General features: G+C 42.7%; 1 protein-coding gene across 1 annotated transcript in view; it reads left to right on the top strand.

The window, feature by feature from the left end:
• The window catches only part of ETFA (electron transfer flavoprotein subunit alpha), a 30,884-nt gene that overhangs the window by 14,552 nt on the left and 2,727 nt on the right, over positions 1–13,605 (top strand). The window contains exons 9-10 of the mRNA XM_054642197.2: positions 201–283; positions 11,951–12,016. Of these exons, the coding sequence (XP_054498172.1) occupies positions 201–283; positions 11,951–12,016 (149 nt within the window). The remainder of the gene's footprint in view (positions 1–200; positions 284–11,950; positions 12,017–13,605) is intronic.

Genomic DNA, 13,605 nt, shown 5'->3' with positions numbered 1-13,605 from the left:
GCATTAGCACTTAGTATTTGGATGTTTTTAGCTAGTGGTATAGAGAGGGATTACCATAAGAGCTTTTAAGAGGGAGGTTTTTAAATATGTGCCCTTAGAGTGTGGGACTCTTCAGTAAAATACATGGGCTTTTATGGTGATATAAATTTGGCTTGCAAGTATTTTAAAAGAAAACATTGAAAATATTTTCTTTCAACCAGTTGGAGCTTCCCGTGCAGCTGTTGATGCTGGCTTTGTTCCTAATGACTTGCAGGTCGGACAGACGGGCAAAATAGTAGCACCAGTAAGTATGGAAGTATCTCTCATCCTAGGGCTGGGATGGTTTCTAGCATGCATTTCCTTCAGAGCAAGCACTTAGAGATGAGCTGAGTCTTAATTCCAGGCCTGACAGGAGCATCAGTGTGCCCACTGTGATGCTGTCACTTGATGATGCATTTACAGAATGACAGAAACAAGCTGGAATGGGAACCTGTGCTTTGGGTGAATGGGATGTGTTCTAACCCAGCTTTGTCAGGGGTTTGCATGCTGCATTCTTTCATAGCTGCCTGAACCTTCCTTAGCTTCCTAGCAGCTGGCATTGATATGCTAAGAGATGTCATTAATGATGTAAACTCAAAATTACATCAGTCCATGGCTTGATCTCTTGCAATTGGGTGTTCTGGGGTTTTTCAGGTGATGATTATTAAGAAACTTTTAGTAACTGTCACTGAATTATTGCAGTACAGTCAAAGCAAAATTTTTGTAAGAAATGAAAGTGCAAGAAATTTAAGAAAGGAATAATCTGCAGACTGGCTGCTGTAGAATACCAAGGACGTTCTCTGAATGGCTCAGTATTGGGCAATAGCATGCTGCACATATTTTTCTGCTATTTCTGCATCCCTTTATCACAGGGAACTGATTTTTGTGTCTGTGTGGGCCTTTCTGTCCTGGAGAAGTCTGAGACTTCTTTCATTGTTCTTTATGACCCGAGGACATGCAAGAAAAGCTGCAGCCAGCCAGATGAGGCACATTTGAGTGTTTGTGAACAGGAAGGTACAAGTGTAGCACATTTGGGTGTTTGTGAACAGGAAGGTACAAGTGTAGCACATTTGAGTGTTTGTGAACAGGAAGGTACAAGTGTAGCACATTTGAGTGTTTGTGAACAGGAAGGTACAAGGTGTAGCACATTTGGGTGTTTGTGAACAGGAAGGTACAAGTGTAGCACATTTGGGTGTTTGTGAACAGGAAGGTACAAGTGTAGCACATTTGGGTGTTTGTGAACAGGAAGGTACAAGTGTAGCACATTTGGGTGTTTGTGAACAGGAAGGTACAAGGTGTAGCACATTTGGGTGTTTGTGAACAGGAAGGTACAAATGTAGCACATTTGAGTGTTTGTGAACAGGAAGGTACAAGGTGTAGCACATTTGGGTGTTTGTGAACAGGAAGGTACAAATGTAGCACATTTGAGTGTTTGTGAACAGGAAGGTACAAGTGTAGCACATTTGGGTGTTTGTGAACAGGGAGGTACAAACGTAGCACATTTGGGTGTTTGTGAACAGGGAGGTACAAACGTAGCACATTTGGGTGTTTGTGAACAGGAAGGTACAAGTGTAGCACATTTGAGTGTTTGTGAACAGGAAGGTACAAGTGTAGCACATTTGAGTGTTTGTGAACAGGAAGGTACAAGTGTAGCACATTTGAGTGTTTGTGAACAGGAAGGTACAAGTGTAGCACATTTGAGTGTTTGTGAACAGGAAGGTACAAGTGTAGCACATTTGGGTGTTTGTGAACAGGAAGGTACAAGTGTAGCTCACCTGGTGGGGCAGAGCCCACATGAGATGTGAAGGTCTGTCAGGGGTACCCTGAGCTCCTTTACTGGAGTAAAGGTTTTGCCTCTCAGTAAGGAGCTCTTTGTGTATGGCACAGAAGGCACCCAGGAGCAGCTTTTTACTTGTTAGTGGCTTAATGAGACCAGAAGGGAAGACAGAGCTGAAACTTAGTAGGAAAACTCATTGTATTTCGATTGCTGCATTTACCAACTCACAACAATTTAAATAATACTAAAAAGCCATGCATGTTCAAAACCTTGATAGGATCCTGAAATGTTTTGCCTTTGCCCTTGCTGCAAATTTAAGCAATTGAAACCATGACCATTATTTTTCTAGTAATAAATCCAGCAGGATAGAGTAATACTTCGATGTCAAAGACAGGAAATTGTGATTCTGTTGTCAGCTCTGTCTGCTGGATTTTCTTGATTTTCATGGAACAAGATGTTCCATGCTTCTGATTTCTTCTGTCTTGAGTTGTGGATAGGGATGTTTGCTACTTTTTTGGAAGTCCTCATCAGAGGCCATCTGATGATGACCCTGTGGGCCTGAGTTGAGCTATTCACAGACATGGTAGTGTTTAAACCTGTAAATCTATGTGATAAACAACTGCTACAAAACACTCCTTCTGAGAAGCAGACCTATTGATAAGATTAAGGTCATTCCAAAATCTTGATAGCAGTGATATTAACCTCTGCTGTGTAAGGAAATTGGGAGGTTCTGTGGATTATAAATGCAACCCCAACTCTCTCTGCTTACCAGGGTATAAGCTAAGTGTCATTTAAAATGTGTATTCTGAAAGGGCATGAGATGGGACTAACTATCCTTAGTTCTTCTCTACCTAAATATCCATTAATGAGGTGGTGAATATTAATTTGAAGACAGCTCAGCTCTGGTTTGTGTATTAAGGCTCAACAATGAACATTCTTTCCAGAGTCAAGGGCATATAAACAATTATGTTGAAACAAAAAAGGCTGGTTTTTGATGATGATACAATGCTGTATTTTGCCACAGATGGCCCATAGCAACATGTGAGAGTAGTAAGAACATAAAGCCACATCACAGGATCACATCAGTGTTGTCATTGTCCTCTTCTAGAGGATTGTTAAATAGCCTTTAGTCAGGAGTAATGAATGAATGTTAAACTTGGTGTCATAAATGATCTGAACTGGCACACTTGTGTGGTGCTCTATTTGTCTGCAGGCTGATGCATTTTTCTCTCATCTCACTTCTTAACAAGTGTTTATTAAATAGTGGGTTGTGCTGAGTACTTCTTTACTCTTCTTTCAAATTTCAGATATTTAGTGTGGATCTTAAAATACATGCAAGGATAGCATTCAGTGCCTTAGAAATATAGAAAATATGGAATGTTAATTGTAATGGAAGTGCAAGTTGAATTGATATTTAGCCCACAGAGTTGCTGACTAGAGGTTTTCATTTTTCTGTGTGTTGGGTAGGCATCTTAAATATGAAGCAGTTGAAAACTGCAAATTCTTAATTTAACATTCCTAATTCTACTTCACCATCTTTTTGGTACTTCAGCTGGAAGTGGAAAATAGAGTTGACTTGAAGAACTGAGCTCTTCTGGTCAGGTCAGGATGACACTGGCTGTTTTAGCAGCTCTCAGAAGATGCTTTCTCCCTGTGTGAGCCATGCTCGGTTCAGTTCAGGGAGACCTTGTGATACTCTGATATTCTGTCTGGGGAATTGCAAAGCAGCTTTGGACACTGGGCAGGTGGAGCAGCTGAGAGCTGAGTTTTGTGTTCAGTTCTGAGTTGACATGGTGTGTGTGTGCCCTCTGGGTGTGTGGGTTTTGAGCAGGGGAAGAGTCTCAGATCCAAGAAGCTCTGGAGGCTGAGGCACGCTTGTTCTCCTGTGCAGCTTCTGCTGGGAAAGTATCTCAGAGTGTGCTCTGGCACTCTATTAATAGCCTGCCCAGTCTCAGAGGAGGAGTGGAATGCATTGTTTTCCAGGACTCTGGAACTGGGTCAGTTTGAGACTGCAGAGGGACAAGGGTTAGTTCCAAGCTCAGCAAGAGGGGAGGTGCTTCTGCTGCTCTTTGTGTGTGCCTGCTGGGGTGTTTGTGCTCATCCCTGGGTCAGAACATAACAGCACTGTCTGAGAGGGCTGCTTGTTCCTTCAGCTGTGCATGTGGGGAAGGAAGGGTAGCCTTGGTCATTGCTCCTTCATAGTTCTGTGACTGGCTTCAGTTTTTGAGAGTACAGCCCAGACAGTGCCTCACAGAAGGCAGGAACTCACAGGCACAGCAGCTTTCCAAAGGGCTGAGGTGTTAAACACAAACCCTGCCACTCCAGGAGCAACTGGAGTTCATTGCACTGAAGTGAGGGGAGAATGCAGGTAATTAAAGAGCACAGATTTCACCTTGTGGCTGTTTGAGCCCTGCTTCTACACAGCACATCTGCTCTTCCACAGTAGCCTTGGACTGTTAAACTTCAAGGTTTTGATCATGTTGGTGTTTAGGCATATTGTTGGGTTTGACTGGATCTTTGGCAGTTTTTCTTTTGTACGGTTTTAATCCAGTTGTTAAAATATTCAGTGTATTATTTTTGTTTCTGTTAGTACCTTTTTTTAACCTCTTGCTTTCAGGTGATTGAGGCTCCTATTTGAACATTGTGTCTTATGAAAGAGAAGGCTGATTTGTATTATTTGATGAGATGGAAGGAAATTTTTAGAAGTGGATATATTAAAATATAAAATGTTTTCTTCCTAATTAAAAAAACCAATTTAGTATATTCAGTGTCTTTAATCAGTGACAGCCATTTTAGCATATTTTTTACAATTAGAAGCCAGTTTTTCCTACTATTTTTTATATGCAGGTGTTCTGCAGAAAAATGAAATTTGATTCTCAGGTTAAGTATTGTATGTATTTTCTGTTTAAGGAAAAAGCACTTGTAAGAATGTTAAAACTAGCTGGTTTTGGATAAAAATATCCTTCCTATTAGTGTTTACAACTAAATATTAGTTAAGTATATCCAGAAAATTTAGTATTTAGAAAATACTAAATTCCATACAGAAATCAAGCCTACCACCATTACCTCGGAGTAACTGCTATTTTTAGCTAAGAAATTTCAAATAGTCAGGGGTGCTACCTTCTCCAGTAAAAATCTTCCCAGTTCTTTCTCTCATGCTCATAAAGAAAGAAAGAAAAACAAAACAGGTGTGGGGATGGATGGATGGATGGATGGATGGATGGATGGATGGATGGATGGAGGGATGGATGGATGGATGGATGGATGGATGGATGGATGGATGGATGGATGGATGGATGGATGGATGGATGGATGAAAAGTGGTTTTTTTCAGTTAATTAAAACTTGGAAATGGAACATGAATGCTTCATTTATTAGTTCAGTATTAGCTTTCCTTACCCAAGGCATAATTAGCAGATTTCTAACATGCAAAGCAGTGTGTAATCTTTCTCAGGAACTTGTGCAGTTTGTCTGATATTCAAGCAAACAATAAACTCTGACTTGTGAGAAAAGGCAAGGAACTGCTCTAAACCTCTGCTGCCTTCTGTGGGACTGGCCAGGAGGAGTGGGGGGCTGAGGGTCCCTGCTGGGGTCCAGCAGTGCCCCTGAGCCAGCTGGGCTGTGGAAATTGGAGATGCTGGGCATGGCTGGGACCTGGGCACTTGTTCTGCAGTGTCCACGCTGCAGGTGGGCAGTGCTGCACTGCAGTGCCCTGCAGCTGCTGTCCCTGAATGCCCAAACTGTCCATGCTTTCCTAGGCTTGCCCTTGCAGCCTGCTCTGATCAATTGTATTCTTCCCCCAGGTTTTGAAGGAAGGTGGGCTTGTACTGGGATTATCTCACACTCAGCTTCTTATCCCCAGAGAACAGCCAGATCTCAGTGACACTGAGAGGTGCTTTTCTTGGCAAGTGTGTGTGTATTTTGTTATCCTCTGCCCTTGTGAAGGATTAGCTGCTGTCTGAAAGGTGTCCTTCTGATTTAATCTCTGCAGAGTTTAAATCTTCACTCTTCTAAAATTGGTGCTCTTTCAGGGTCTAACTCTAGAACTGCCTTAGTTTCTGCTGTAGGATTTCCTAGCTGGCAAAAGTACTTTCTTTTTTTAATTTTATTTTTTTTTAAGTGTTCAGTTGCTGCTGTCTTGTTACTTTCAACATTGGGTGCAAAACACTAATAGATGGCAAGAAACTGAGGTGGAAGACTCAGGAAGGCACAAGTTAGGAAATGTGTGATGTAGCAATAATTGCCACTGGATGAAATGACTGTGCTAGAATGTGACCTGATGCACAGAAGGTGGGTGCATGCACTGAGAAAGCTCCTGTGGGCAAGGTAGAGGGGAGCTCAGTGTGGGTCTGATGTGGTGGCCAGGAGGAAACTGCTTGGCTTCACTGCTTCAGCTTTGTGCTGGAGGAGCTCTCTGGCTGTAAGAGACAGAAGGAACTTCACAAGGGAGGCAGTTTACAGCTGTCAGGAATTGACAGTAATAATGAGAGGAAAAGAGGCATGGGAGAGGTGCAGCTTCAGGTGAGACACAGAGGAATGAGATGCTGGTTCACTGGAAAGGCACCAAAGCTGTGTAAGAATGCTGGAATTCTTGTTGCCTCCCCTCTTCTAGAAGAGGATGGGATCCTTTCTGAGCCTCTCTGTGCCCCCAGTATTTTCCTGAGCATCCCTTTCACTGCAGTGAGTGGCTTTTAGCACTTAGTGTAGTATTCATCGTGCTTTGGGAGGAGCAGGCAGGGAGAGGCACAGCATCACATCATTTACACCATTCCTGTATTTTCTATTTCTTTGTAATAAGTGAATGCTAACTGTCCTTGAGTGTTACTTCCTTCCCAGCATTTTCTTAGGGATCCTTTGCTTGCTCAGATTAGCTTATCTGCTGTTTCCCTTCACTCTATTATGAGGAAGCATAAGGAAAGTGAAACAAGGCATATTTTATTCTAGTATTTTTCTTTTTTTTTTTGTTGTTCTCTGGCCCTTACCTAAAATTACTAACAACAGAAGAAACTAATTAGTTCCCTTGGCATCATGAGAATTGTCACTCCTCTTGTTTTGATTGTACTTTCTTAAAAAAAGTTCTACTCTTTGATAAGATCTTAATGACTTCCTCATTGTTGCACATACAAAGGAATATTGAGATAGCAAAGTTTCCCTCTTGAAAAGCATGGTACATAATGTCTGCTCTCTTCAGCTTTGTAGGAATGTGTTATTTGTCCATCAGGTTTGTGGGTGTTATTAACAGGCCAGCAGGTGCACTTTGCATGGGATAAATGGTTGGGGCTGGTAGGTAGGTGGCAGATGGGAATAGCATTGGGAAAACCAACTGTGCTTGGGAAATTGTTTTTGGAATATCTCCTCTGACAATTCACTGTTGTTGAAAAGTAGCTTTATGGTGGCAAACTTTAGAGAGCTGTTTGTATGCAGCTGGGACTGAATTTACAGACTGTCTTTCTCTGACTTGCTAAAAAGCTAAGGATTGACAACCCCTTTCATCCTGCATTATCCAGTGTAGCTTTTAACTCCAAGAAAACTATGTTCACAAATTGATGCTCTGCTCCTTTGGGGTTGGTGCAGAAACATTAAATTGTACTAAAATATTCATATGTGAGTGCATTTAGCTGAAAGCAATTGATGTGCTTTTCCCTGGAGAGAGAGGGAAAAAAATGCTGTATGGCCCTGCACTCCAGCAGACACCCTAGCCATGCTTAAGAGTAATTACACAGCTTGGCTGATCAAAGGTTCTTAAAGTGGTAAAGAAGCTGCAGTTGGGCTCTGGTTTAGTGATGTGTGCTTCCTGCATGGAGGGGGTTCAGCTGCACCAAAGCTGCAATCCTGCAGAAGTGTGTGAGGTACAGTGGAGCAGGCATGAACTACTGTCAAGCCAGAAAATATTTTATTGGCCTAATAGCTTGTAATTGGAAGGAATCTCTTGTACAAAGCAATTTTGATCACAAAGATTTCTTTCTAATTTCATTGTCCTTTCACTCTGGCAAAGAAAATAACATATCTGAGCTGCCTTTAAAAATAATGTGTATCCAGAGGGGTTTATTAAAGTGGCCTGTTTAAAAGCATGCCATTGGTAGGATGATGAATTGGTGTGTGTTGCAGGTTTTCAGCATAATTCAAAAATTGGCATAAAAATCAATAGCAGTTGACAGCATGCTTGCAAAGTAGCTACCTCAGCTTATGGGCACCTGTGGCTGCCCTGTGGGCTCTCACAGCACCATTCAAGGGCTCTGGAGTTGAAATAAAAACTGTTCTTATAGTTCTCTTGAGCAAATGTCCCTTAACAGCCTAAGGCATATTGAAATATTCTCATAAGTATAAACAAAGTAATATCATATGCCACAAATTATTCTATAAATAATTGCAGGAGTCTGTATGCACAGGAAAATAACTGCACTGGTATTTTGGTAATTGCAATCATCCACATGCAGCACTCTGTGCATTTGTCCAAACAGCAGGTAACTGGCTGTATGGATTCTGGGGCCAGATGTGCACATTGGTGCATGTGAAGTCTGCCAGTGAATAAATTGGGTATGTCTGAAGCAGAAACAGAGTTTAGGGAATGGCCAAGGAAGATTTTTTTTTCATTTTAATGATTAGCATGTAATGACTCTAAGACATACTACAGTCATTTCTGTTGGAAAAATATAAATCTGGATTAATACTTTAGCAACTGAGAAAGTTGATTTTTGATTTGGAATCTTGCCTTTGAATAGGATCAGTTTGGGAGTTGGAGTTGTGGGGGTTTTTTAGGGTGGCTGTGATGTAAGTCTGTGCTTATAAACTTGGAGGTCTCTGTGAGGGTCCTGCCTGCCAGCAGCACTGTGCAGGACATGTGGCAGGACAGATGGAGCCCCTTGGCCTCTGGGCTGCCAGAGACACCTGGGGCTGCTGCTGTGGGCCTGGGAGGAGCCTCGTGGCTGCTTCCCATCTCCTGATGTACTGAGGCCTCCCAGCAGCACAGCTGGAGTGTTGGTCCCTCCTCATGGTTGGTCCCTCCCTGTGCTCTGCTTGCAGAGTCTTGCCTGGTTGGTGCATTCAGTGTCCTGTGCAGTGTGTTCCCTGTTCCATCTGCTCTCCTTGCCAGCAGCTCTCTCCTCTGCTGTCCTTTCCCCATGCTGATGTCTGCCAGCGACTTCATAAAAATATTTGTGGCATGGCTGTGATGTTTGTACAGTATTTCCTATGTGAAATGAGGTTACTGAGAGCCAAGACCATTTTCTAAGCTGATGTCATGTCCATATACCACCAGAACGTTTACTTCCTTGACTTCAGTTGCTCTTGGCACTCCATGTGTTCAGAGTGCTGTGAAGCCTTTGCTCTGCAGTTTGTGTGTGCTGTTTTGCTGCCTGTTCTTGTGTGGCACAGTGCTGGCAGCAGCCCTTCAGTGGAAATCTGCCTGTGCCCAGCTCTGGGGAGTTGACAAATGCTGCTCCATGGCCTGGACTTTGCTCTAAGTGCCTGTGGCTGGGGGCTGTGGATCAGCTGCCTGGCAGCAGTAATTAGAGCAACTTCCAGGCTTCCAAAAAGCTGGAACTTGACATTGGTGTAAAGCCATATCTGGCTCCTGAGAGGTGTGACCCAGCCTTGGGTTCATCTGCTCTGTGCCTGCCTGGGTGTCCTGCCCAGAGGAGCTCCTTGCAGAGCCTGTCCTGTGCTGCCATGGCCCAGCACCCTCTGCAAGGGACTGCCCTGGGCTACCCAGCTCCTTTCTGCTTCCCTTCCTCACCTGCTCCACAGGGCCTGGGGCTGCAGTCCTGGCCTGGGACTTGGAACTCTGACACTGCAATGGCAGGACTCAGCAAAAGGCCTGACAGAAGTTATTTCAGGGAAAGCATCAGAACAAGGTTGTTACTCTGAAAAGAATTAAAGATTTGAATTTCTCAATGCTTTATGTCATCTCTGGATGACCAGTTGAATTCTCCTCAGGACAGCAGTGAACAGTCCTGAAGCTTTTATCATTTAGACATTGTGGGTCCTTTGGGTCCCTCCTACTGAACTGCAGAGTAGATTAAAACTAAGATTTAAGCAGTCCTGTCCCTTTGACAGCACAGAAGTGTTGCTAAGAACCTGCTGTCCTGTGTGTTCTCTCCATGAAAACACTGCTGAGGTGATCTCCTGTCAGGGTTAGAGCTGGCAGCAGCACCACTTGTCTGAACCAGGGAGCCCAGAGCACATAACCTGGAAGGCCATGGCCTAGATGCATAATAAGGGCTTTTAGACAAGCCTGGTGATTTACAAATGTCCTTTTAATGAAACATCCTTGTCTTTCCTAGATATTTTAATAGAATATATTCATAGGCATCTGGCTCCTGGTTAGCTGGATTCTTTCCAAAGATTGAACTTCACAATGTTAAGCGGACTGATAAGAGTATCTGGTAGTCTGGATGACTGGCACTTAATGAATTGCTCTAAAAAAAATCAAATTACAGTAATGTGTCTTTAAAAAGAGCTTGTATTAAAGACAGCATGATGTTAGAATAATTTCTCCTGTAACATCTGTTCTTTTATTTGGTATAATTAAAATATTGCATTCTTACCATGAGTTCTAATGTGGACATATTAGGTTACACTGCAGCTGTGGTTAAAATGGATTGACCTCCAATAGTAATCCACTTGGTAAAAGCCTGTGAGGCCAAGGAGTTTCTGAGTGTGTTCACCAGCTGTGTGGTTTTGTGGAAGGACATGGACTAGATTCCATGATTCAAAGGAAGCCTTTTTGATAGGAAATACTTGGTTTCTGCTTTATTTCCCCTCCCCTTCAGTTTTTACGCTGGAGAGTTTTTCTATAAGAATACAGAAGAACTTCATAAATTTCATTTATCTATTCCTATTTTACAAAACCATAGTGAGCAGAATCTGTGGCTGGAGAAACAAGAGAAAGCATTTTTTTCTTTCATTGCTGTACTGACTGTGAGCCCTGTGTGGCAGAAGCCTTTGTGGGTCTGTGTTTGCACACCTTGGTTTGCCACTCCTGTGTAGCTCTGTGCCTGTCCCACAGCTGGGCTTGGCTCTGCCAGGCTAAAAGCCACATAACTGTAAGGCAGTTTCACTTGCACAGATCAAAACCAAACAGATTTGTTTTGGTCCTCTTATCCTCCCTGTGGCCTCCCAATATTATTTATTGAGTTAAATTAGATTTATATTTTCTTAGATATGGAATACCCTTGGTATTTTTAAAAGAGAAATTATGTTAGTATTTGGGGCTGTGTCTTTTCAAAGCACATGTGAAGTACCACCTTGTGACTGCTTTTGGTAGAGGAGCCCCTAACTAAATTCATGTGTTAATTCTCTGTTACTGAATGAGTTGGTGAAAGGTACTTTCCTTCGTTTGCTTCTGTAATATTATTTAGCTGAAGAGTTCAGCTCTGACTGGAAGAACTGTCAGGGCCCTGAAATACCCTTGGTTTTGGGTGGATGATAGAATGGATGACTTTCAGCCCAAAGAGAAGTAGTAGTTTTCAGCTGTGAATAAAACAGCTGATTCAGATTTATTTACCTATATATAAATTGCAATCTCTTTTGACTGTAAGCTCTTTGGAGATGTGAAAGTGGATCCCCAAAGTGTAGAGCTGTTGGTGTGGCTGGTGTGCCCTCTGTACCCACCCTGTGTGGGAGTGGGCAGGGAGGCTTTGGGAGGGCTGCTGAGGAACACAAACTGCAGATGTGCAGGGCACCAAACCTCAAAGGTTTATCCTGCTCTAAAGGGAGACATTTAAAGGCCTAACACCTCCATTTCAGCTTTGAGCATTCTGTCTGAGGTAAAGGCTCTGAGGGGCTCTGAAGAGCCCTGCTTTGCTCTTCAGGCAGCTGCATTATCCATCTGTAGGTTCTCTTCCCTAATATTTGCACTGGGAATCTCCAGGGTGGTGGAGAACATGGATTGCCCTGGCCTTTAGCTGAGCATGGCAGATGTTTTTGATGCAGACTTTATTATTTTCCCCTAATCTGTCTTTGCTCTTTTGGGATTGTCCTTTTGCAGTCACATTGCATCCCCAGGTGGGGAGGGAACCAACCATCAGCTCCTTTAGTACTGGAAACTACTGTAATGTAAAAACTACTGCATGTAATTGTCAGGGTTAAGGTTTGTGAGAGCTTAGTGAGTCTGTGGTATGGAGACCAAAAATGTCTGTCTCTTGTTTTTTCCTAGGAACTTTACATTGCTGTGGGAATATCTGGAGCAATCCAACACTTGGCTGGAATGAAAGACAGCAAGGTATGTGAAGGTGGATGCACTAGAAGAGATTTTTGAGGAAGGAAGTGAGCTGACTCCCTTGCTTTTGCATCAGTACTTTAGATGGTTTTCATGTTTCTTGCTGCTTTAAAACACTTTGACAAAAAAAGATCCTGTGGCAAAACATCTCATGCAGTAGCAAAACCTTTGCACTACAACCCACAGTGATCAGTGGAAGCCGCTAATTGACTTTGTTTAAAAAAAACCCACCCCAAGCACATATGCCTGAATTCTATACAATAGTTCCATTTGCCTTAATTCCAGACTATGACATATTAATTCATGCATAACAATGCACAATTTGAATTATGAACTTACTATTCCATAAAGTAAAAGATGTCTCTGACATTCCTGCATTTAGCCATTCAAATGGAAACCTGCAATAAAATGGCAGTAAAACTTTAAAAGGTTTAACTCATTAGCTGCCAAAGCAAATAATCCAAAATTGGAATTGCCAGTTTGGCCCACAGTGCAGTGTTTGAAAAGAGGAGCAGAGTTACCTGCTGATGGATACTATCAAATGGCAGACATCAAAAACTGGAGGTCCTGCCTCCCAGAGAAATTTTTTAAAAAGGCTGTGTGGTTTTATTTCTATTTTCAGAGAATGAACTTAACCAAGCCACAGTTTTGAATAGTTTATAAAGCTGAGGAGGAGGGCTTCAAAACTTTTCAGGTAGTTTCTTGTATTTAACCAGGGAGTTTGTGACTGGTAATTGTCCTCAAAACCAGCCTGAGTGGAAGGATGATTTCTGCTTTCTTACCATTTTTTTTCCTCATGTATTATATAAATATTTTGGGGGGGAAATGATAAGCTTTCTAAAAGCAGGGACCTGAGTGGTGTTAGCATTAGTTGATGCAGTGGAGAAAAAAAAAACCAAACAAAATTCAAGATGTTCAGGGTGTGTGATGGGCAGAGGTGGTGGAGGTGTCTCTTGAGAAGTGGGAATTGTGGCAGTGTATTCCCAAGGGTTCTGGTGACCAGCACTGCCTCAGTTTCTGCCACATTCCTGCTTGCAGTGCAGCAGAGGGAGAGCCCAGGCACAGCAGTGCTGCCACGGGCTCCTCTGGCACTGCTGGGCCACAGGTGGCTTTGTCTGGAGCTTTGTTTGCAGCAGTTCAGTCTCCAGCCCTGCCCTTGGCTGAGTGAGGACATGGGCAGGTGGGGTGAGCAGCAGCCACTGCCTGAGCACTGCATATTGGAAGCTGCATGGACTTGATGTCACCCTCTTTGTGTTTATCTGCTACCTTAGCTCACTTCAGACTGCCAGCAGCACTGGGAACCTCTGACTTGAAGATCCACAATTTCTTTTGTTACAAAAACACTGAGCAGTGATATTAACCTGTACTGTCACACCAAAACCTCTGCTTTTATGGCTTTTCCAAAGGCATCTTTGATATTTTGAGGTATTCTGCTATAACAAATAATGACAGAAATTCATTGATATGAGATGCTTATTTAACCCTTCAGCTTCTCCCATAGCTGAGTTTTTTAGTGTAAGCTGATTGTGTCTGTTGTAAAATTCAGATTTAGTTACTGGTATTTGGAATGTGTTCTGTCTTCCTTTCAGCTA

The sequence above is a fragment of the Agelaius phoeniceus genome, chromosome 13, assembly GCF_051311805.1.
Source record: "Agelaius phoeniceus isolate bAgePho1 chromosome 13, bAgePho1.hap1, whole genome shotgun sequence".
Classification (NCBI taxonomy): domain Eukaryota; kingdom Metazoa; phylum Chordata; class Aves; order Passeriformes; family Icteridae; genus Agelaius; species Agelaius phoeniceus.
The sequence above is the reverse complement of the archived record's forward strand: the minus strand, read 5'-3'. Positions and strand labels throughout refer to the sequence as shown.